We start from the raw sequence: 22747 nt of genomic DNA on the forward strand, positions 1-22747 counted from the left end.
GAGGTTTGAAGGTGGACGAGTTTGGCTTTACTCTTGTAAATTTTTCTCATTTAGTACACACTGGTAGTCGGATAACTGATGATCCGTTTGTTTTATCTTCCCAAGTATCTCAAGTATTTTATGTGGCAGATGAAAGATGCCCAAATTGGGTTGTGGTTGTTAAGACAAAACCAAGAGACGTGTATGACACTGGTGAAGAGGAAGTGACTGACGATGATGAGGATGAATATTTAGTCAACGAATATTGTATTAACACTTCCAACCATGAAGCTATTGAACCCGGTATTGACGATGTTGTGTGGACACGAAATGATATAGATGGAATGACGATCGAAACTCCCCAATAGTGTTGAGTAAGAAATATATAATTTTAGACTATTTAACATGATATCTCTTATCACATAAGTCTCTCATATCATGCTCTAAATATTATTATTTCTATTGATTTGCATATATGTAAATTTGTTTTTGTATAGGTACAATGGGTCCAAAAAAGAAGGCAAAGATGTCCATACCACAGTTGCGAAGACAATCTACAAGACTACAAGCTGTCCATAGTGAGCCACAATCTGATAGGGCAGCCCATTCATTACCCTCTGTCGATGGGCCACCCCTTTCCGTTGATAGGATGGTGGAGTCACCACCTTCTATAGAGTGTCCTTCCCAACCATCATTATCTTCACAGCAAGGGACCCAACCTCCTATAGAACCATCATTATCTTCACAGCAAGGGACCCAACCTTCTATAGATTGTCCTTCCCAACCATCACCATCTTACCAGCAAGGGACCCAACCTTCTACATCGAGCCAAATGGGAGGCCAACTATCCACACACATGGAGATGAGCAGAGAGACCGAGCCATGCACATCTGTACCAATAGCACCTAGTTCGGAAGCAGAAAATGTCGATGTGTTCTGACAATGGAGATCGCTTTCTCATCATCGTCGGTATGTTTTTGTTTTTCTTACTTATTATTTATTTCACAATGACTGCAGATTTACGAAATACTAACACTGTAACTAAATCTATTTTTGCAGATAGTAATGGAGATCGAGTAAAGAGATTATTGCACTCTATTCATGACATTTGGCATCTTCCAGAAGGGGAGAGAATTGAAATGGAGCTCAACAATCTTGGTCAGCCCATCAAAAAGCAAGACTCAAAGGTGGTAAGGTTTGGTGGTCTGAGAGCGAGAAGTAATAAGTTGGTTCCGATAATTTACAAAGATTGGAGGTCAGTACCTAAAACCATAAAGGAGGAAGCGTGGGGTCTTATAAAGGTATATATGATTTTTCATATTTAAATATTATTATTTAAATAGGTATATTTTGAAAATTTTGTTAGAAAGCTAGTTACTCACTTGTGTAAATTTATTTTGACTATAGGGCAAGTTTAAAGTTCCTGATGACAAATTGGATGTATTCAAAAAATGGATACTAAAGGACTTGGGAAAGAAATGGAAAGACTATAAGCATGAATTGAAGAAAAAGCTACTTAATGAAAAAGACACATCTGCAGCACAAGTTGTGGCAAGGGCAAGTCCCGATATGGTGGACTTAAAGCAACTAGCAGAGTTGGCCAATCTCTGGTTTGATCCAGAATATATGGTAACAATGCGTGTATTTCTATTATAGATTTATAAAGTCAACCAACTAGTTATTTTAATTATAATTCTCATAATATTTTACATGTTGCAGTCCAAATGTAATAAAAACAAGGAGTGTCGTAAGAAGCAAGTGGTTGTTCATAGCAGAGGATCAAAAAGTTTAGTAAGATATGCCCATGATATGGTATTTATTTATTTAATATTTATTTATTGTTGAATATTTGTTAGTTCTTTGTTTTCGATATATGTGTTTAATCTAAAATATTGGACGTAGAAAAAATCAACTGGGGCAATGCCAAGTCGAGCCCAGTTGTTTGTCAAGACCCATAAGAAAAAGGATGGCACACACTACAATGATGACACGAGGAAGAAAGTGGTATGTTTATTTTCAAATTTATAACTTTTTTAATTTTAAAGGATTTATAAATGAAGAATAATGTGTATTTTTTATTATCTATTACAGGTTGAGATGGAGGAACTGTTAACACAGGACACGAATTCTATAGACATGGGGTCTGGAGGAACCATGACTTGGGCATCAGATGATGTTTATTCAAAAGTCATGGGACCAGAACGGCCTGGACGTGTGCGTGGTTTGGATTTTGGGCCAACCCCTACAAAGCAAACTTGTCAACATTCACTACCGACTTCAAACCAAGAAGATGGTGTATCAAAGGAAGAGTTTGAGAAAATGCGTAACGAATTAGCTGAATTACGGAACTTAGTAAACACATTCGTGCATGCACAGGTGAGCACCCCACATATGTTTAGTTGATATAAATCAACCTTCTATTGAAATTTTTGGACCCTCATTTGAATTTATATTCAGGCTTCAGGACAAAATCGAAAAGAGAATGAAGAGGAAGAGAAAGATGAAGAAGAGGAAAATTCTAAAGAGGAAGAAGATCAAGAGGAAGATAAAGAAGAGGAAGAGAATGAAGAGGACGATGATTGAGGGTCGGGATTATAAGTGAGACTATAATTGAGACTATATTTATGGTATTTGCAATATATCGACATTTGCTTTGTTTTGGTGGTATTCAGAACTTTCCTTAATTGAGACTATATTTATGGTTATGCCATATATCGACGTTTGCTATGTTTTGTTAAGTTGGAATTAGGATGAATTATGAAATTAAAGGAGAAGTGTTGGATTATGCATTATTTTTACTACTCTTGTTGGAAGTTGTGAATCTTAGTATGATGTTTAACATATCTTATCATAAAGTTTGTAAGCACCACACACTTTTTTTAAAAAAAGAATAAATATAAGATCCATATTAAAAGATTAAATTTTAAATAATAGACTCTATTGTTTTCAAAAGAAATATTGTACGAGACTTGCACAATTTTTGGGTGTATTTTCGTATCATTTAAATAAGTTATTTTATTTTATTTTATTTATTTTATTACCAATAAATCTATAATAGTTTTACCGGCGTTTCATTGATCAAATTTTGACATTTTATAAGCGCCGCCAATGTATATAATTATTTCCGGCGTAACAATATAAACGCCGGCGTAAAATTAACCAATGGCCAGCATTTATTTAAACGATATAAACGTTGAAAAACTCAATACTTTGTCGGCGTAAACTCTATCAATTGTCGGCATTTTGTGAAACGCCGCTGATTTTATATGTTATTACCGCCGGTATATTAGAAACGCTGACAAACACGGTTAATATAACGGTGTATAATTAATAAATTATTGGCATTTGTTTAAACGCCAACAAAAAAAAATATTATTACCAGTGTAACAATATAAACGCCGCCAACGCCATTAATGTCCCGGCACATCATTACTATATTAGCGGCGTTGTTATATACGCCGCCAACGCCATAAATTATTACCGACGTAAAAATTTAAACACCAGGAAGTTCAATAATTTACTGGCGGAAAAATTCTTCGCCGGAAAATTTATATATCTACTGGCGCATAAACAAACGCCGTGCTTATAAACGCCGCCAATTTAGCCTTTTTTTGTAGTGAATGTATCTGGTATCCCTTTTATCCCTCCATTTGTAAAAGTTCCCCTCATCCCCTGCTTAAAATCTGTTAGTTCCTTATCGAAACTAATAGACCTGAAATTTCTGCCATGCAAATAGCTCTTTCCTCTTCCCTGTTTCTCCGCTGCCACTGATCAACTTCCTTCACCGGCCCACCGTAATCAATACTTCCCACCAATCCTTCCTCCTCACCATGTTTATCAGACCCAACAGAGCCTTTTTCCTCTGCCATGGGAAAAACATTAGATATTTGTCTATAAACCTTGTTAGCACGTAGTCAAGAGCCAAACTGATTTTGCTGGTTTGCAACATTGTCCTTCACTTCATGTTCTTTTTCATAGCCACTCTCCCTATGAACTAACCACCCATAGTTAAAACAGATTTTTGAGGGCTTTTCATATTTGACATACACCCATAATTGCTTCCCCTTCACATTAAGAGATCTCCCTCCAATTGCTTTCTATAATGGAACTTCCACCTTCACTATCAGGGACTTCCCCCATCTAATACCATCTTTCGCTACATCCACTTCTAAAACTCGACCCATCGTACCTCTAATATGCATGGCACACTCCCTATTCATATAATCTAATGGCAAATTATGGATTTGGATCCAAAAAACTTCATATTCAAACTTGATCTTCTCAAACTGTAAAGATCCATCGTAAGGGAGGATAACAAACAAACTGTTATCAAACAGCCATGGCTTGCCCTCAATAATCCGTTGCTTATCAGCCTGCATTGCAAAAGTGATAATGAAAACATTTTGACTCACCTCCTTAAACACTACCCTCCTAGCTACTAACCCTCCAGATCTTTGTCATTGTGTTTGAGATAACTTCCTTACCCACATATCTATCCAAACAAACTGTACCAATCAAACTCTTATCACCTTTCTGTTGAATTTCAACATTCTTCCCTGCAGGAATATCAATAATGACTTCCTCTTCCTCCATCAACCGAAGTTGACCCTAAAGATCCTTCAACCCATCCATTATTTCTTTACTCCCCCCCCCCCTCCCAAAGACGAGGACTCAAACAAAACCACTCACAGAAAAGCCCCAACAACACCACCTCTGGTCAAGTTAGAAAAACTAGTCTAGAGAGGAGACTTTAATATAGATTTATCTTAGATAATTGGTTTTAACCACCTAAATATTTATTGAAATTTATAATAAGATTAAGGTCTAAATTATGACTCAAACTTGATCTGAGGGAGCGTTGCAGCTTTTTATTGTCTAGGCCCCATAAAAGTCACAAGCCTTCATGTTCGCTTGATAGAGTGCTACTATAATCATACCCAAATAAGAAAGCTAACTCCAATTAACCACTCCTACGCTTTTTATTTGAAAAAAAAAAAAAAGGATGTGTGACAGATCATGGCAATATGGATTAACTTACAAACTTCTAGTTTTAAGTACATGACTATCACTACAAGAACAACACTTATATTTAGCTAGTTATATTTTATGCCAAAAATGACAACTTTCTATCAAAATGAGTACATTCTCGCCGCAAATAATCGTTTTTATTACAAATAACTCATCACAAATAATTTATTTTCTTGTAGTGTATATATTAGTTTATCAGAACATAACATTATTACCTTTTGGGGTTTTAACTGTTGGGTTTATGGAGTTTGATTTAATCTTATGATGGCCTGATTTGATGACCCGACCCAAAAAGGTTTCGTCATGATTCTTTTATGGAGTTTCAATTATGCTTAGGCTGATGCGTGGATGTATGGGGCCAACGACCCCAGAAAAACTTTTTCACAGGTCTGTAACTAGAGAAAAGCTCAGGCAGAGAGTTTACTCGAGCGAATAACCTAATAATTATGAAATTAGGATTTCTACATTACAATCCTATATATGTGTTTGTTATGATATGTATGATTGTCTAGAACAGTCATGTATTTCGCCTCTAAAGTGTATTTTATCATTTTTCAAGATAATAAAATCATTTACATATACGAGCTCTATTGATATAGGTACATTATTGCTTAATCAAGCAAATTTTGATATCGTGTGATTAAATTTCTTATGTATTTTATTTTTTTGTCATCGTTTTCACAAGATTAACTTTCATCAATATTTGTATGTATACATGTTGCCGAGAGCATCTCTTTAATTACACTGTTTTCATTTTACTTTTGCTTTGATCTGATTAGGTTTATCTCACTTTTTCTTTACAGATTGCGTGTTACAATTCTGAAGACTTTTTCAAAGTATATAATATATATAGCCTGCTGGCCCATGCAGAACCTGTATATAGTTCCATTATATATTCCTACTTCAGCTTTTAACTAGTCATGATCTAGTACTTCAGATTTCCTAACCAATTATCGTATGCGTGATGAGTAGAGGCAGTGGGACCTACATGTATCCAAGAGAGGCCCCCAAAAAAAAAAAAAACCCAAATTTTTTTTTTGAAAAATCAAAATATACTATAATTTTTAATCCTAATTTTATGAATATAGAAAATAACCCCCAAAAAAATTTATAATCTCTATATACTTTACAAAATTTTATAAAATTTCAATTCACTTAAAAATGTCTCTCCAATTTTTTTCCTAACTATAATCTCATAATTTTGTATAATTTCTATATATTATTTATTTTCAGAGTGCGGTCTCACCAAAATTAAATTAAAACTAAGTTTATGAGAAATAATAAACTTATTAATATGAATTTTAAAATTTTTTATTATACAATATTAGGTTTCTTAATATAGAATCTAAAGTAAAAATACAACAAAAATAATTTAAGGTTGGTGATCTATATGGAAAATAGTTGATAGGTTTTATCATCTAGACTTCATTGAGCATGAAAAAAACTTATTTAAAGTCTGTATTATAGTATTATATGCTTAATATGAAACGAAATGTGATACCTTGTATTTACGTGTAATTTTACTTAAATAATCATTTCATTTATTAAGATTATGGACTTTCTTATTTTAAATTTTAGATTATTTATGTGGTATTATTTTACAACTTCCAGCAGTGAAATTGAATTTAATGTGTTTCTTATTATTAAATATTGTTCATTATTTAAATTGCTATTTATTCTAAATTATTTTTTTTTATTGTTGGATTTTTTTATTTTATTTTATTTAGTTACATTCAGTTACTGCGTTTAAATTATTTTATTTAAATTACTATTTTGAAATCCTTTTTGTATGATCAGTTTTGAGACCCCGAGTTGAAAAGACTGGATCTCCTTCCTTTCATTTCCTTTTTCTTTTTCTATTTTCTCTTTTTCTTCTTTTTTCTTTTCTTCTTTCTTTTTCTCCCCCCTTGCCCTCCCATGCAGCATCTTTCTCTTTCCCTCACCGTGCATTTTCTTCTCCTCCACCCAGCCCTGCCGTGCGCCACCGTCAGGCGTCACCACCCAGCCCACCAGCTCCACCACTCTTCTGTGACCTCCCCCACCCCTGCCTTCCTTCCCCACTCTCTCTCTCTCTCTCTCTCTCTCTCTCTCTCTCTCTCTCTCTCTCTCTCTCTCTCTCTCTCTCTCTCTCTCTCTCTCTCTCTCTCTCTCTCTGTTGGCCGTGTGAAACCCATTCGGGTTGGGTGTTTTTGCGTCGCCCATTGCCTTCGCTGTCACTCTCATCTCCTTTCCCACCAACTGGCAACCTCACCCCTCCAGTTTCAGCCCCTCCTGCGCCGCCAATTTCCTTCAAGCACGGCTGGAAGACGCAGCTTCCTTGAGCTCGCGCACCGTCGTGCCGCCACCATTGGCCACCATTTTCTCACCACATCACCAGCGACCTCCCATCTACCTAGCCCACCATTCCTCCGTTCTAATTTGCCATCGTTGAAACCTCTCTAACTCCATTTTCGATTTGAACTTTTTGGCCTTCAACTGCCGCTCATGCTGCCACCCACGGCCAACGACCACCACCACTAGCTTCACCAAGATCTTTAAACCCTTCCCTAGCCAGCCTAAGTTTTTGTTTGTCCCCGTTCAAAATTTAGCATTTTGAGACTCACAAGCAAAGTTTGAAAAATACTATTATGTTGTTGTGCCGCCACCTTTTGCGCCTCCTTGATCCTTCAAAAATTATATTCATCACTGTAAGTAATTTTTTAAAGAACTTTATGAGATTTGAATATATGTTTGTACTAACATATTTTTTGCAGTCTAGTTGGTTGTGCCGAACTTTGAATCCGAGGAGTATGGGGGTCGGGTTGGATTGGTGGATGGGATTATTTATTGAAATGAATTACGCTTGGGTGATTTTATGTTGTGTTTGGTGTCATGATTTTCATTGCATTATTGCATGCATATTCATGTGTTGTAAATGAAAAATGGGTTTTCATGTGAGAGAGGATTTTTGGGTATGTTTGAAAATGAATGAAAGAGAAGAAAAATGAGGTGTAGGGATGGTGGTAAGCAGGGACGGTGATAGAGTCCCGACTGTGATTCTCGCCTACGGTGCACGCAGTAGGGATGGTGGTAGAGTCACGCCTGCAATTCTCCCCTACAATGTCCAATAAATGATTATGTTGGACCATTTTTTGAGAAAATAGCGGTTTATGATTTAATAGATACGAGCACTATTTTTTGGGAAAATGGTTGGTTTATGTTTGGGTCATTTTTTGAAAAAATTGTAAATATTATTCATGGCATGTTTTGGGTCAAATGAGAGTTTTGGGTCACATACGTGTTTCGTCATGTGCACACATGTTTGTTGGATGTATTAATATATTTTTATCTCTTGGTTTGTTTAGGTGATTACTTACTGATATTCACAATCTCACGATATTCGATACCCTGCAGTTTTGTTTTATGGAACCATAGACTTTGATGCAGATGAGGACGTCGAGCCTGAGGCTTTGGCTCTGGCTCCGCTAGAGGAGTGACCTGAGATTGCACTCGTGTATTCAGATTTATTTTCCCACTCATTTTTGTATTTTCCCCTTTATGTTATATTTTGCAGGATAATTATATAATTCTTTTCTGTACTACTTTTATTTTGGTAAACTTATATTTAAAATTCTGGTACTTAGTTGACTTATTTAATTTATCCGCTGCATTAATATTTTGCTGTACACTTTTTGTATATACACACACTTGGCACTTATCGTTGGGATGCGTGACCCGTATTGTCATCATCCCGACGTCATGATTTCCACACTTCCATATGTGGGAGTCAGGGTGTCACACGAAAATATCTAGAGTTTATATGAAACTTAGTAAACTAGCTTACATACTAGAATGAAAGATCTCAAAGATCACTTGATAGTTTATATGAAGCAAATAAATTCTAAATATTTAATTATAAAAATAATAATAGATGAATATTATTTCATGAAACATTATCGTTAAAAATCTGAAATATATATTAAGATGTTGTATTTTTAAAAGTTTATTTGTTGATCAAAATTATATATTGTTGATCAGAATTAATGTACTGCCAAATTGGTATAGAATATTCAATTCCTTTTCAGGAACATATATATTATATATATACCAGAAAAGAAAATATTATTATAAGGACCCCCACCCCCCAAAGGAAGGGTTAATTTTTTTTTGAAGTAAAACCTGTATGTTGTGTTCATGTATTAACTGATTTACACAGCTTAACAAAGTTTACACACTAATTAAGAATCTCCTGAGGATGGTCCTCCATGCAGACTACTCTCTCTTCATTTACAATTAAAGCAATTTTTGCAAGGCTATGTGCAACACTATTTAAAATTCTATTAACATGCAAAACTGTCCAGCTCCTTCTGTTCTTCAAGACATCTTTAAAATCTTCAATCAATTGACCATGCCACTCCCAACTCACTTCTGGACTATTAACAGCTTTCACAACAGATAAAGCATCACCCTCCAGTTGTACATTCCTGAAATTCAATTCATCACATTAAAGCTTCACGGCAAGAAAGGGTTAATTAAGAGCATGTAAAGTAGGTTAAAGAAAGAATAAATATAAATTACCACTAGCAGTAGTAGTACCTTTGGCTTTAATGTTGTAGAGCTTTCACTTTTAGAATATTTATTACATGATCTTCTTCTCGATCGTTTCGTTCGATCCTAGCTTCTGAACTACTGATCGAGATCGACCACCATGGTACTTCTACTGTTAAAATTAGAATAAAATCTTGAATAGTGGTGTAAAAAGCAAGCATATTATATATAATATATATGGGGTATGATTCATAATACTGCAAGCTGTGACGTGCATGGAAAAATATTCTTCGCTTGAGGTCCAAGTGATCTTTTGGGGCCTATCCAGGCCAGATGATCATCAGGATCTGTATATATATATATATACATATCATTATATATAGATTATAATGAGGAACTGATCACTATCTAGAAAATTAATGGATTCCAAAAAAATTGATCAGCTTGAAACGAGTGATCAAAAGAGTAGCAGTAGTACTGCTACTCCGGACGAATCAAATAAATCTGAGCATTTGGAGCAGATCAAGAGCGAGTTGTTCAGAATGGCGATGAGGTCCGAATGGAAAAAAGTTGTGGAGAAGTATACGAAAGAATTAGAGTCTGCCCACAATCTCAAGATCACGAGGTCAGGGGACACAGCATTACACATAGCTGTCTCCGATGGCCAAGAAGAAATAGTCGCAGATCTTATAGATGTAATGCAGTCTACTCCTAAAAATCATGCCAAGGAGGCTGTTAAAACAAAAAACGAGCGAGATAATACCCCTCTCCATACTGCTGCAGCAATGGGGAACCTGCACATGTGTAAGCTCATAGCACAAGTTGATCCATCATTGGTGGGTGAACGTAATTGTGAAGGAGAGACTCCTTTTTTCTTGGCTGCCTTCCACGGTAAAAAGGAAGCCTTCCTTTATCTCCACAAAATCTGCGTTGATCAGGATAGGAAGCAGGTCAGGAGGGAGGATGGTGACACCATTCATCAAGATAGCAAGCAGGGCGCCAAAATTGGCTACAAATATGCCAAGAGGGAGGATGGTGACAACATTCTTCACTGTGCAATTAATGGCGAGTATTTTGGTGAGTGAATACTAATTAATTAATTACTATATCTATTATATAGTAATTAAATTAACATGTATATATGTTTGATCATTTTGAACTACATATATATATATATATGTATGTATGTATGTATGTATGTATGTATGTATTTTATGTGATCATGTACGTACGTACAGATTTGGCATTTCAAATAGTTCACTTGTATCCGGGGCTGGTTGACATGGTGAACGAGCAAGGATTCTTCCCTCTCCATCTGCTAGCCACCAAGCCTTCCGCTTTCAGAAGCGGTAGCCACCTTGGACGATTTTACAAACTCATCTATCACAGTAAGCATCTATCCATACATATCCAATATCCCTCCATCATTATTATTATAAATAAACGTTACGTACTGATCTTCTGATATATATTAATTAGTAGATATTCTTTATCGGTAACCGTACGTACGTACGTCTATAGAGCATAACAATTACCGTGCATGCGTGTAATACTATTGTTGTTAAATTTGAAGGCATATTTGTTGATGAGCTGACGCATGAACATGAATACGATGATGATCAGACGCCACCGGCAATCATAAAGAGTCGTAAAGAGGAAAAGAATCCGAATTATCCAGAGAACTACAGGACATGCATCAACTTCTTTCGATTGTTCTGGAAAATGGCTCATGTTGGTATGTGAAACGAGTATTTTTATTTTTTATTTTGCCTTCAAATTAAACATCACAATATTGTGACAAGAATATCATATTGTCTGAATGATGATCCCTCTCCCCCTCCCCCTCCCCCCAGTTGTTCCCAGAACAAAGGATGGATCAAAGCCATCAGATGCAGAGAACGGAACAAATTATCAGTCAACTATAGCCCATGGTAGTAATAATGCAGGTAAGCAACTTTGTACGAGAACTGGTGCATAAATGCCTAAGTACTGGGGCATAAATGCTTAAGCTACGTACAGATCATCGTGGAACTCGGGAAGGACATCGGTTATTTCCAGCTAATTATGACACCTGCTTTGAATTTGTCAAGTTTGCATCCAAGGCAATGATGGTCATCCTTGGACTAGGTATGTATGCTAGTAGCTGGCAGTTATAATTAATATATATAATTAGTTTAATTCGGAAATTAATTAATTACGTACCCTGTTGGCTCTGCCGCATTATTAATTATATATATAGATATGGCATTTGTTTCTAATATATTTTTGGCATTTGTTTATTTTGTATGTTTATGATAATTAGGATCTAACATGATAAGAAAGATACGTGATAAGAAAGAAAAGCACACATGGGCCGTTCAAGTCATGAACGAACTTCTAAAACATACCAAAACATACGAGGATTGTTACACAGCCGGCGGGGCGGACCCGAATGTATTTGCTGCAGCAAAGCCAACGACATCGACATCGACCAAACATGAAGATGATGATCAACAGGATACAAAGCCTTACAATGTTGATCAAGAAGCTGGCGGCCAAGTCGGCTTTGACAATATGGGTGGAGAAAGTATATATCTATATATAATCCCAGCTTATAATTAATTACATGCTGCACTCATGAGTACTTGGTATATACGTGCGTATAATGACGTTAGTGCATGGCATGCAGTGAAGGACAAAAAAATTCATGAGCCGCCGAAGATGGAGTCTCCCATATTAATTGCAGCTAAAAATGGTGTCACTGAAATCGTGGATAAAATCCTAGAACTCTTTCCTGTTGCCATACACGACATGAATGTGGACAAGAAGAATATAGTGCTGTTGGCAGTGGAGAACAGGCAACCACATGTGTATAGATACTTGCATAAAAGAAATATCCTGGTTGATAGCGTGTTCCGGAAAGTGGATAAAGACGGGAACAGTGCCTTGCATCTTGCGGCAAAGCTTGGAGACTATAAGCCTTGGCTCATTCCCGGGGCTGCCTTACAAATGCAATGGGAAATCAAGTGGTATGAGGTACGTACGAGAGAGATCATCAGCTGAAAGAATTACGTATACCTGCATGCATACCCTATTAATTCATCTTCAATATTTAGTATTTACTATTTTTCTATTTCTTTTCCTTTTAGATATATAATATTGATATATGCTTATATATACTGGATGCTTGGGTTAATGCAGTTTGTCAAGGAATCCATGCCAACCCATTTCTTCCCCCGTTGCAACAAGGCGGGCAAGACAGCAAAGGACATGTTCACCGAAACCCATCAGGAACTAGTAAAAAACGGTGGTGAGTGGCTAACCAACACGTCTGAATCCTGCTCTGTCGTTGCTGCACTCATTGCCACTGTTGCCTTTGCCACTGCTTCCACAGTCCCCGGAGGCGTCAAGCAGGATACTGGCACCCCGACGCTCGAAAACCAACCTGCATTTGACGTATTCGCTATCTCATCACTCGTTGCGCTTTGCTTCTCAGTCACTTCCGTGATAATGTTCCTTTCCATTTTAACATCAAGGTACCAAGAGATAGATTTTGGGAGTGACTTGCCGAGGAAGCTCTTGGTGGGTTTGACATCGCTGTTCGTCTCCATAGCTTCAATGTTGGCTTCATTCTGTGCTGGACATTTCTTTGTGCTAAAGGATAATTTAAAATATGCGGCATTTCCAGTGTATGCAGTGACGTGCCTGCCTGTAACGTTTTTTGCCGTAGCACAGTTTCCACTCTATTTTGATCTTTTATGGGCCACCTTTAAGAAAGTTCCGCAACGTAGCTACAAGGTGGTTCTCTAAATAATTATATCGACTTGATCTTCCTTTTTCTTTTTCTTTTGTATCTAATTTAGTTATCCTCTTGTTGTGTACGTGTTTGACAACTAAATAATTTGTTTGCCATGCATATTATCCGTATGAAGGAATGATTAAATATTTATGTTGTATTTTAATTCTGTGTCTGTTCCTGTTTCATGCAATGTATCCGGCCTAGACGGTTTTTACCATTCATGAAATTAAGATGGTGATCTAGCCAGTTCTCATCATCATCAAGTTCCTATATATTCTTCTTGTATTTTATTTTTTCTTCTTTAAGTAATTAATTTCATATCTTTGATGATCAGTTTTGGGAATTTCATCATTGGGCTGCATCATGATACATGATAACTTAATTACCATATTGTATCAATGCAAAAAGAGATAAACATCATTTAATATTTGACAAGTGCTACCTATACGAATTGAATTGACGTGATTTCGTATAATACATTAGATTTACTTTGCTATAAAAGTAACGTGAGTTTATAACTTTATTCTTGTGAGATCTTTTTCTAGCTAAAACATTTTTCTAAATATTTGTTTGGGGTTTATGTGCTATCCGAAAATCTTAACGTATATGGACAATGTGAATTATATTAACGTAGGGTTCACATGATATCACGTTTATCTCTGATCTTCAAAACTATATATACGATCTAATTCGATCAAGCAATTGGAGATACTGCCGTTTAAGACTAATTCGCATGTATATATATAGTACTTTTGAAAAGTTACCAAAGAAGCTGGTATTTATCAATGCTATATATATAATTCCATTCTTTACCATCGTTGATTTCAAGGTAATTAAGATAACTAGTAAGGCTTGAATATTTGAAAGTCTAACGAGCATCGTTGCTCCCGCCCATAGGAAAGTTTGGCCCTCGGTCTCTTAATCCCCCCCCCCCCCCCCCCCCCCCCCCCCCGGCCCGCGTTCTCCCACTATTAGAAGTGGCATTAGTTAAATCTGGTTAGTCCACTTACGGACTAAGTTTTGTTAGTTCACTTAGTTTTAAAATTATTTTTTCCTGCTCAATTGGCTTGTATATAAGAGCACATATTATATTGTACTCTGTTTTTAGATAATTCAATACACACAAAGTTTTTCATCTTCTTGATTAAAGATTTAACACCCACCACCAACGATATTGCCACGTCTAGCAGCCCACCAACGCACTGATCACTCATTGAGAAATAGAGAGATATCTGGATTGAGTGGGGGCAAGTTACTACAATAACAAGGATAGAGTAGGAGAGACTAGGGATGAGGTGAGTGACCAGCGATGGCATTGGTGACAGAGAGAAAAGAGAGAGGGAAAGAAAGAGAACGATGCCCCCCGCCGGAAGAGAAAGTGGGCGGGGGGGGTGTTGTGGTGAGGAGGGGGAGAGGTTTTAAATAAGAATAATGATAGCCTTACCACTTTTTTACCACTTTTTTTTATTTTTTATTTTTTAAAAATTTTTTTTACTTAATGATTAAGCAAGTGACTATCACTAAAATTATATATTTTTAAAATTTTTTCTTAATGGCTAAGGATGTTAAAAAAATACTTAAAAGAAAATGATAAAAAAATAAATACACTATATATAAGTGATAAAATAATGGTAAAAGGGTGATAAGTGTATCATTACCCTTTAAATAAAATCTAGTAAGAAACCGCCTCATTTTATTTAAAAACAAAATGTAAGATAAAATGACAATTTTATTTAAAAACAAAGGGTAAGATAAAATGACATCTTTTTATTAAAAAATTATTTTGTAATATGTATATATATATGGGTTTGGGCAAAACGAGGTAGCAGGTGGCGGTGCCCTTCTGCCCAATTAACCCTAGGCTCAAATTGGCTAGATGTGGCGTTCAAAAACATGCATGTGGCAGTGGGACTATGCCATTTCTCAATAATATCACGAATGTATAAAGGAATATATAAAAATGACTATATATAAAATTTTTGTTCAATTAAGAGTTTTGTTACATATAAGTACAGTTGCGTATTAATCTGTATACCAATACTGATTTATTCATACTTAAAATTTAAATTAACATTGTTTTCAGTAAGATCTATTTTTTAACCGATCACATTATATTGATACACAGATTAGTGCATAATTGTGCTTGCAACTATATTTTTCCTTTAAGAAAACTCAACTCTTGGACTCTCTCATGTGTAGTTCTTTATCGTTTTGGGCCCGTGGCTATGCTATCATTTTTTAATGTCTCTTTTTATCAAATTAGAGAGTATGCAAAACTTGTACATTTTAAAATTATATATAATTGTGATTACAGGTGAGACATGATCGATACATGGGAAATGAGAGAAAGGCATTGGTTATTTTCTTAGATGGCATACCTCCAAGATCGAGAAGGAAAGAAAAAATTGCTTATAGATCAAACTTTTCAATGATGGATTACAAGGCTTGGTAACAATATTGGCACAACAAACGAAAGAGACTTAATAATATTGGTTGCGTTTGGGTGCTGAGGTAATTTCAGATGATCTAAGTTGATCTATAAATAATAGTGAGTTAAGATGTTTGAGTAGATTTTACGAATCTATTGAGTTGTGTTTGAATGTATGATATAAAATAGGTAAATATATGTTTTAATTTTTTTATAAAAAATTAAAAAAGTAGTAAGTTCTATTAATGATTAGTTTGAGATAAATTGAGATGAGCTCAGGAGAGGAAAGAGACTTAATGTTAGTGCAAACAAGCCTTGAACCAATATGAATCAAGCCCACAAACAGACATTAGGCTTCCTAGATTTCATGTGACATATTACCATCTCATGGACCCGTATTGGTCCTTTAATGTTTTTGGATTAAGTATTTGAAGTGGTTTTTATTGAGTTTTAGATTCGAATTTTGATGCTGGATAGAATTAAAATTCATCCTAACAGCTAGTTTCAAAAGATAATCAAAGCAAATAAGACAAGAGATTCGCCCAAAATATAGAAAAAAGAAATCTGTACGCAATTGAAAATTATCAAAACTCAAGAATTCTCTAACCAAACCCACAAGCCAGATTGGAATGGCTGTAAATTCAAAAATATCAAAATTTTACCAAAAATAGAAAATTCTCAATAAATACATAAATAAAGAGGAAATTTGAAACAAAATGTTACCATAAAAGGTGAAAAATATTTAAAATTGGAGGTTTGAAGGGGAAAGCAACTGATTTTGGACTCGAAAATGATGGATACCAAAGTAACTTAGTAGCCATGGCATGCACACCAAAAAGAGTTTTTCGAATTGGAGTTATATATGCGAATCTGATACACATAGCCAAAGTTATGGCCCAAATATCGATACATACTCAAAACAATCCCAAATTAATGAAAAATTACTATTTCCTACTGTACTTGTGCTGATATGCCTTCTGAGGTAGTTCAACGCCATTAATGTGCAATCTAATAGTTCAGCATTATCTGACTTGGATCCCCTGCATCAAATTTGAATATAGATTTATCTTAGATAATTGGTTTTAAAACCGCCTAAAGGTTTATTGAAATTTCTAATAAGATTAAGGTATAAACTATGGCCCAAACTTGGCTTGAGGGAGTGTGTGCGGCTCTCTATTGTCTAGGCCCATAAAAATCATAAGCCCTCGTGTTTGCTTGATAGAGTGTTACTATAATCGTACCCAAATAAGAAAGCCAACTCCAATTAACCACTCCTATCCTTTTTATTTGGGAAAAAAAAAATGTGTGGCAGATCATGGCAATATGGATTAACTTGCAGACTTCTAGTCTTAAGTACATGACTATCACTGCAAGAAAAATACTTATATTTAGCTATCTATATTTTATGCTGAAAATAACAACTTTTTATCAAAATCAGTACATTCTCACATCAAATAATCAAATAACTTGTCACAAATAATTTTTTTCTTGTAGTGTATATATTACTTTATCAGAACATAACAATATTACATTTTGGGGTTTTAACTATTGGGTTTATTGAGCTTGATTTATTCTTATGATGGCCTAATTTGATGACTTGACCTGAAAAGGTTTCATCAAGATTTTTTGTGGAGTTTCAATTACGCTTAGGCTGATACGTGGATGTATATGGGGGCAACAATCCCGGAAAAACTTTTTGACCCTGTCTGTGACTCAAGAAAAGTTTAGGCAGAGAGTTTACTCGAGCGAATAACCTATTAATTATGAAATTGGGATTTCTACATTACAATCCTATATGTGTTTGTTATGAACAGTATGATCATCTACAATAGTATATTTCGCCCCTAAAGTATGTTTTGTCATTTTTCCAGATAATAAAATCATTTACATGAGCTCCATTGATATAGGTACATTATTGCTTAATCAAGTAAATTTCGATATCGTGTGATTAAATTTCTTATTTTATTTTATTTTTCTGTCATCTTTTTTCACCAGATTAACATGATCAAGATTTGTACGCTTACATATTGCCGAGAGCATCTCTTTAATTACACTCTTTTCATTTTACTTTTGCTTTGATCTGATTAGCTTTATCTCACTTTTGCTTTACAGATTACGTGTTACAATTAAAGAACACAGTACCACTAGCGGCCAAACATTCTGGAGGTTTTTTCAAAGTATATATATAGATTATAGCCTGCTTGCCTATGCAGAACCTATATATAGTACCAATATATATTCATATATATTTTTATCTAGTCAATGATCTATAGTACTTCAGATTTCCTAACCAATCTTATGCGTGCATGAGTACAGGTCATTATAAATACACATTGTTGATCAGAATTAATGTAGTACTACCAAATTCGGGTAGAATATTCAATTCCTTTTCAGGAACATATAATATTATATACCAGGAAAAAAAAAAACGATTATAAGGACTCCCACCCGGCCCCCAAAGAAAGGCCGGTTAATTAAGAACATGTAAAGTAGGTTAAAGAAACAATAAATATAAATAACCACTAGCATTTCCTTCGATGGAGCAATCACGAATTCATCTTCATGGACTTCTGCGGTAAGTCGCAACTCAAAAGGGAATGCAATAGAAATATGGGTAGAGAAAATTGGCTCAACAATCCCATTAGTAGCAGAAGCACTCCCAGCTAAACTTGCTATTAATATGACAAAGCACTTACAGTTTTCAGATGTCACAATTGAAGGTGATTCTGATCTTATTGTAATTTCAGCCATTCAATGATCATCCTTAGACGGGCAAATCTCTCACATCTCTTACGACATAGCACTTATCCTAAATTCTCATAAAGGATGGTGATTTAAAAAAATTAATCAGTCTCAAAATCAATTTATTAATTCTATAGCGCAATGGGCATGCAGCAACCAATAGTGTGATTGGTCGCATTCCATAGCTATTTTACCTTCTACTACTGTTCTCATTGATAGTGGAAAGGAACTTCTGATATAACTTGAACTACTCCTTATATATATATATTATATATATATAATATATATATACAAACTTGATTAATAAAAAAAACCACTGGCAGTAGTACGTAGTACCTTCGGCTTTAATGTTGTAGAGCTTTCTCTTTTAGAATATTTATTACATGATCTTCTTCTCGATCATTTTGTTCGATCCTAGCTTCTGAACTACTGATCGAGATTGACAACGTACCATAGTACTTCTACTGTTAAAAGAATAAAATCTTGAATAGTGGTATGATTCATACTGCAAGCTGTGCCGTGCATGGAACAATATTCTTCGCTTGAGGTCCAAGCTGTGATCGATCTTTTGGGGCCTATCCCAGATGATCATCAGGATGTCATGTATATATATATACATATCATTATATATAGACTATAATGAGGAGCTGATTACTATCTAGAAAATTAATGGATTCCAAGAAAATTTATCAGCATGAAACGAGTGATCAAAAGAGTAGTAGTACTACTGCTAGTACTCCGGACGAATCACATAAATCTGAGCATTTGGAGCATCTCAAGAGCGAGTTGTTCAGAATGGCGATGAAGTCCGAATGGAAAAAAGTTGTGGAGAAGTATCGGAAAGAATTACAGTATGCTCACAACCTCAAGATCACGAGGTCAGGGGACACAGCATTACACATAGCTGTCTCCGATGGCCAAGAAGAAATAGTCGCAGATCTTATACATTTAATGCAGTCTACTCGTATAAATCATGCCAAGGAGGCTGTTAAAACTAAAAACGAGCGAGATAATACCCCTCTGCATACTGCTGCAGCAATGGGGAACCTGCCCATGTGTAAGCTCATAGCACAAGTTGATCCGTTATTGGTGGGTGAGCGTAATTGTGAAGGAGAGACTCCTTTTTTCTTGGCTGCCCTCTACGGTAAAAAGGAAGCCTTCCTTTGTCTCCACAAAATCTGCGTTGATCAGGATAGGAAGCAGGCCAAGAGGCCAGAGGATGGTGACACCATTCATCAGGATAACAAGCAGGGCGCCAAAATTGGCTACAAATATGCCAAGAGGGAGGATGGTGACACCATTCTTCACTGTGCCATTAATGGCGAGTATTTTGGTGAGTGAATACGAATTAATTACTATATCTATTATATAGTAACTAACATGTATATATGTTTGATCATTTTGAACTACACACGCACACACACACACACATATATATATATATATTATGTGATCATGTACGTACGTACAGATTTGGCATTTCAAATAGTTCACTTGTATCCGAAGCTGGTTGACAGTGTGAACGAGCAAGGATTCTTCCCTCTCCATCTGCTAGCCACCAAGCCTTCTGCTTTCAGAAGCGGTAGCCACCTTGGACGATTTTACAAACTCATCTATCACAGTAATTATCTATCCATACATATCTAATATCCCTCCATCATTATTATTATAAATAAACGTCACGTACTGATCTTCTGATATATGTGCATGCGTGTAATCCTATTATTGTTTAATTTGAAGGCATATTTGTTGATGAGCTGACGCATGAACATGAAGATGATCAGAGGCCACCGGCAATAATAAAGAGTCGTAAAGAGGAAAAGAATCCGAATTATCCAGAGAACTACAGGACGTGCATCAACTTCTTTCGATTGTTCTGGAATATGGCTCATGTTGGTATGTTAAACGAGTATTTTAATTTTTACTTTGCATTCAAACATCGCAATATTGTGACGAGAATATCATGTCTGAATGATCCCAGCTCTCTCCCTCTCCCCAGTTGTTCCTAGAACAAAGGATAGATCAAAGCCATCAGATCCAGAGAACGCAACAAATCAGTCAATTATAGCCCATGGTAGTAATGCAAGTAAGCAACATTGGATATATACTATCTATCAAATTATATATGTGTTTGAAAGCAATTTATGATTAAGCTGATCAATTGACCAATAAAACCTTTAAAGCCTTTTTTTCACTTTTTTTTTTTTTTTTTCAAGTAGAGCCCTTTTTTTATAAAGATTTTTACGAGACTTATCTATTTAGAGTTTGTAAAGATTATTTTTCATAAAAGATAACTCATATATATTAAGTTGTTATCCGACACATTTTGTTACTCATTTGATGATTTTTAAAATATTTATACGGACAACAATAAATACTATAGAGCTGAGTACTTGATGTGCTTATTTTGTCCCGGCCGGGTTCGGAGAGCTTGATCCCAAGCCCTAGTCTTATATATTCCTAAGTATTGGTGCATAAATATTGCTTAAGCTACAGATCATCATCATGGAACTCGGGAACGAGATCGGTTATTTCCAGCTAATTATGACACCTGTTTTGAATTTGTCAAGTTTGCATCCAAGGCAATGCTGATCATCCTTGGACTAGGTATGTATGCTAGCAGCCGATAGTTAATATATATAATTAGTTTAATTCGCAAATTAATTAATTACCCTGTTGGCATTTGTTTCTAATATATATATATATATGACATTTGTTTATTTTGTATGTTAATGGTAATTAGGATCTAACACGATAAGAAAGATGCATGATAAGAAACAAAAGCACACATGGTCCGTTCAAGTCATGAACGAAATTCTAATACACACCAAAACATACGAGGATAGTTACCCAGCCGGCGGGGCGGACCCGAATGTATTTGCTGCAGCAAAGCTAAGTTATACGACATCGACCAAACATGAAGATGATTATCAACAGGATACAAAGCCTTATAATGTTGATCAAGAAGCTGGGGGCCAAGTCGTCTTTGACAATATGGGTGGAGAAAGTATATATCTATAATCCCAGCTTATCGATCCTAATTAATTCCTAGTTCTTTCAGATTAATTACGTGAAGCACTCATGACTTGGTATATATGTGCGTATGACGTTGGTGCATGGCATATATGCAGTGACGGACAAAAAAATTCATGAGCCGCCAAAGAAGGAGTCTGCCATATTAATTGCAGCTAAAAATGGTGTCACTGAAATCGTGGATAAAATTCTAGAACTCTTTCCAGTTGCCATACACGACATGAATGTGGACAAGAAGAATATAGTGCTGTTGGCAGTGGAGAACAGGCAACCACATGTGTATAGATACTTGCATAAAAGAAATATCCTGGTTGACAGCGTGTTCCGGAAAGTGGATAAAGACGGGAACAGTGCCTTGCATCTCGCGGCAAAGCTTGGAGACTATAAGCCTTGGCTCATTCCCGGGGCTGCCTTACAAATGCAATGGGAAATCAAGTGGTATGAGGTACGTACGTACTACGAGAGATCAGCTTTGAAAGAATTACCTGCATGCCGTATTAATCGTCATTTAGTACTATTTTTTTTTTCTTTTCTTTTTAGACATATTTATATTGATATATGCTTATATATACTGAATGCTTGGGTTGAAGCAGTTTGTCAAGGATTCCATGCCACCCCATTTCTTCCCCCGTTGCAACAAGGCGGGCAAAACAGCGAAGGACATGTTCACCGAAACCCATCAGGAACTAGTAAACAACGGTGGTGAGTGGCTAACCAACACCTCTGAATCCTGCTCTGTCGTTGCTGCACTCATTGCAACTGTTGCCTTCTCGACGGCTTCCACATTCCCCGGAGGCATCAAGCAGGATAGTGGCACCCCGACGCTCGAAAACCAACCGGCATTTGACGTATTCGCCATCTCATCACTCGTTGCGCTCTCCTTCTCTGTCACTTCGTTGATAATGTTCCTTTCCATTTTAACATCAAGGTACCAAGAGAGAGACTTTGGGAGAGACTTGCCGAGGAAGCTCTTGGTGGGTTTAACATCGCTGTTCGTCTCCATAGCATCAATATTGCTTTCATTCTGCGCTGGACATTTCTTTGTGCTAAAGGATAAGTTAAAATATGCGGCATTTCCAGTGTATACAGTGACATGCCTGCCTATAACTTTTTTTGCCGTAGCACAGTTTCCACTCTATTTTGATCTTATATGGACCACCTTTAAGAAAGTGCCACAACGTAGCTACAAGGTGGTTCTCTAAATTATAATTATATCGACTTGATCTTCCATA

General features: G+C 35.9%; 2 protein-coding genes across 3 annotated transcripts in view; both read left to right on the forward strand.

Annotated features, from left to right (window-relative positions):
* The window catches only part of LOC122297489, a 45957-nt gene extending 32302 nt beyond the window's left edge, over window positions 1-13655 (forward strand). The window contains exons 3-8 of the mRNA XM_043107559.1: window positions 11108-11269; window positions 11388-11480; window positions 11554-11661; window positions 11837-12100; window positions 12203-12549; window positions 12715-13655. Coding sequence (XP_042963493.1) covers window positions 11108-11269; window positions 11388-11480; window positions 11554-11661; window positions 11837-12100; window positions 12203-12549; window positions 12715-13323 — 1583 coding nt within the window. The 3' untranslated portion in view covers window positions 13324-13655. The remainder of the gene's footprint in view (window positions 1-11107; window positions 11270-11387; window positions 11481-11553; window positions 11662-11836; window positions 12101-12202; window positions 12550-12714) is intronic.
* Window positions 13656-19176: 5521 nt separating this feature from the next.
* On the forward strand, window positions 19177-22747 carry LOC122297491. 2 transcript variants are annotated; one of them, XM_043107562.1, is made up of 8 exons: window positions 19177-19815; window positions 19954-20103; window positions 20223-20378; window positions 20482-20568; window positions 20979-21089; window positions 21226-21489; window positions 21614-21960; window positions 22109-22747. In XM_043107562.1, exons 1-8 carry the CDS (start codon window positions 19278-19280, stop codon window positions 22715-22717), a joined length of 2262 nt encoding a protein of 753 aa, XP_042963496.1. In that variant the 5' UTR covers window positions 19177-19277; the 3' UTR covers window positions 22718-22747. The 2 variants fall into 2 exon arrangements, with proteins under 2 accessions (XP_042963496.1, XP_042963495.1); XM_043107561.1 differs by having other exon boundaries at window positions 19178-19815; window positions 20464-20568.

This window comes from Carya illinoinensis, chromosome 15 (assembly GCF_018687715.1).
Source record: "Carya illinoinensis cultivar Pawnee chromosome 15, C.illinoinensisPawnee_v1, whole genome shotgun sequence".
In the NCBI taxonomy this organism is placed as follows: Eukaryota; Viridiplantae; Streptophyta; class Magnoliopsida; order Fagales; family Juglandaceae; genus Carya; species Carya illinoinensis.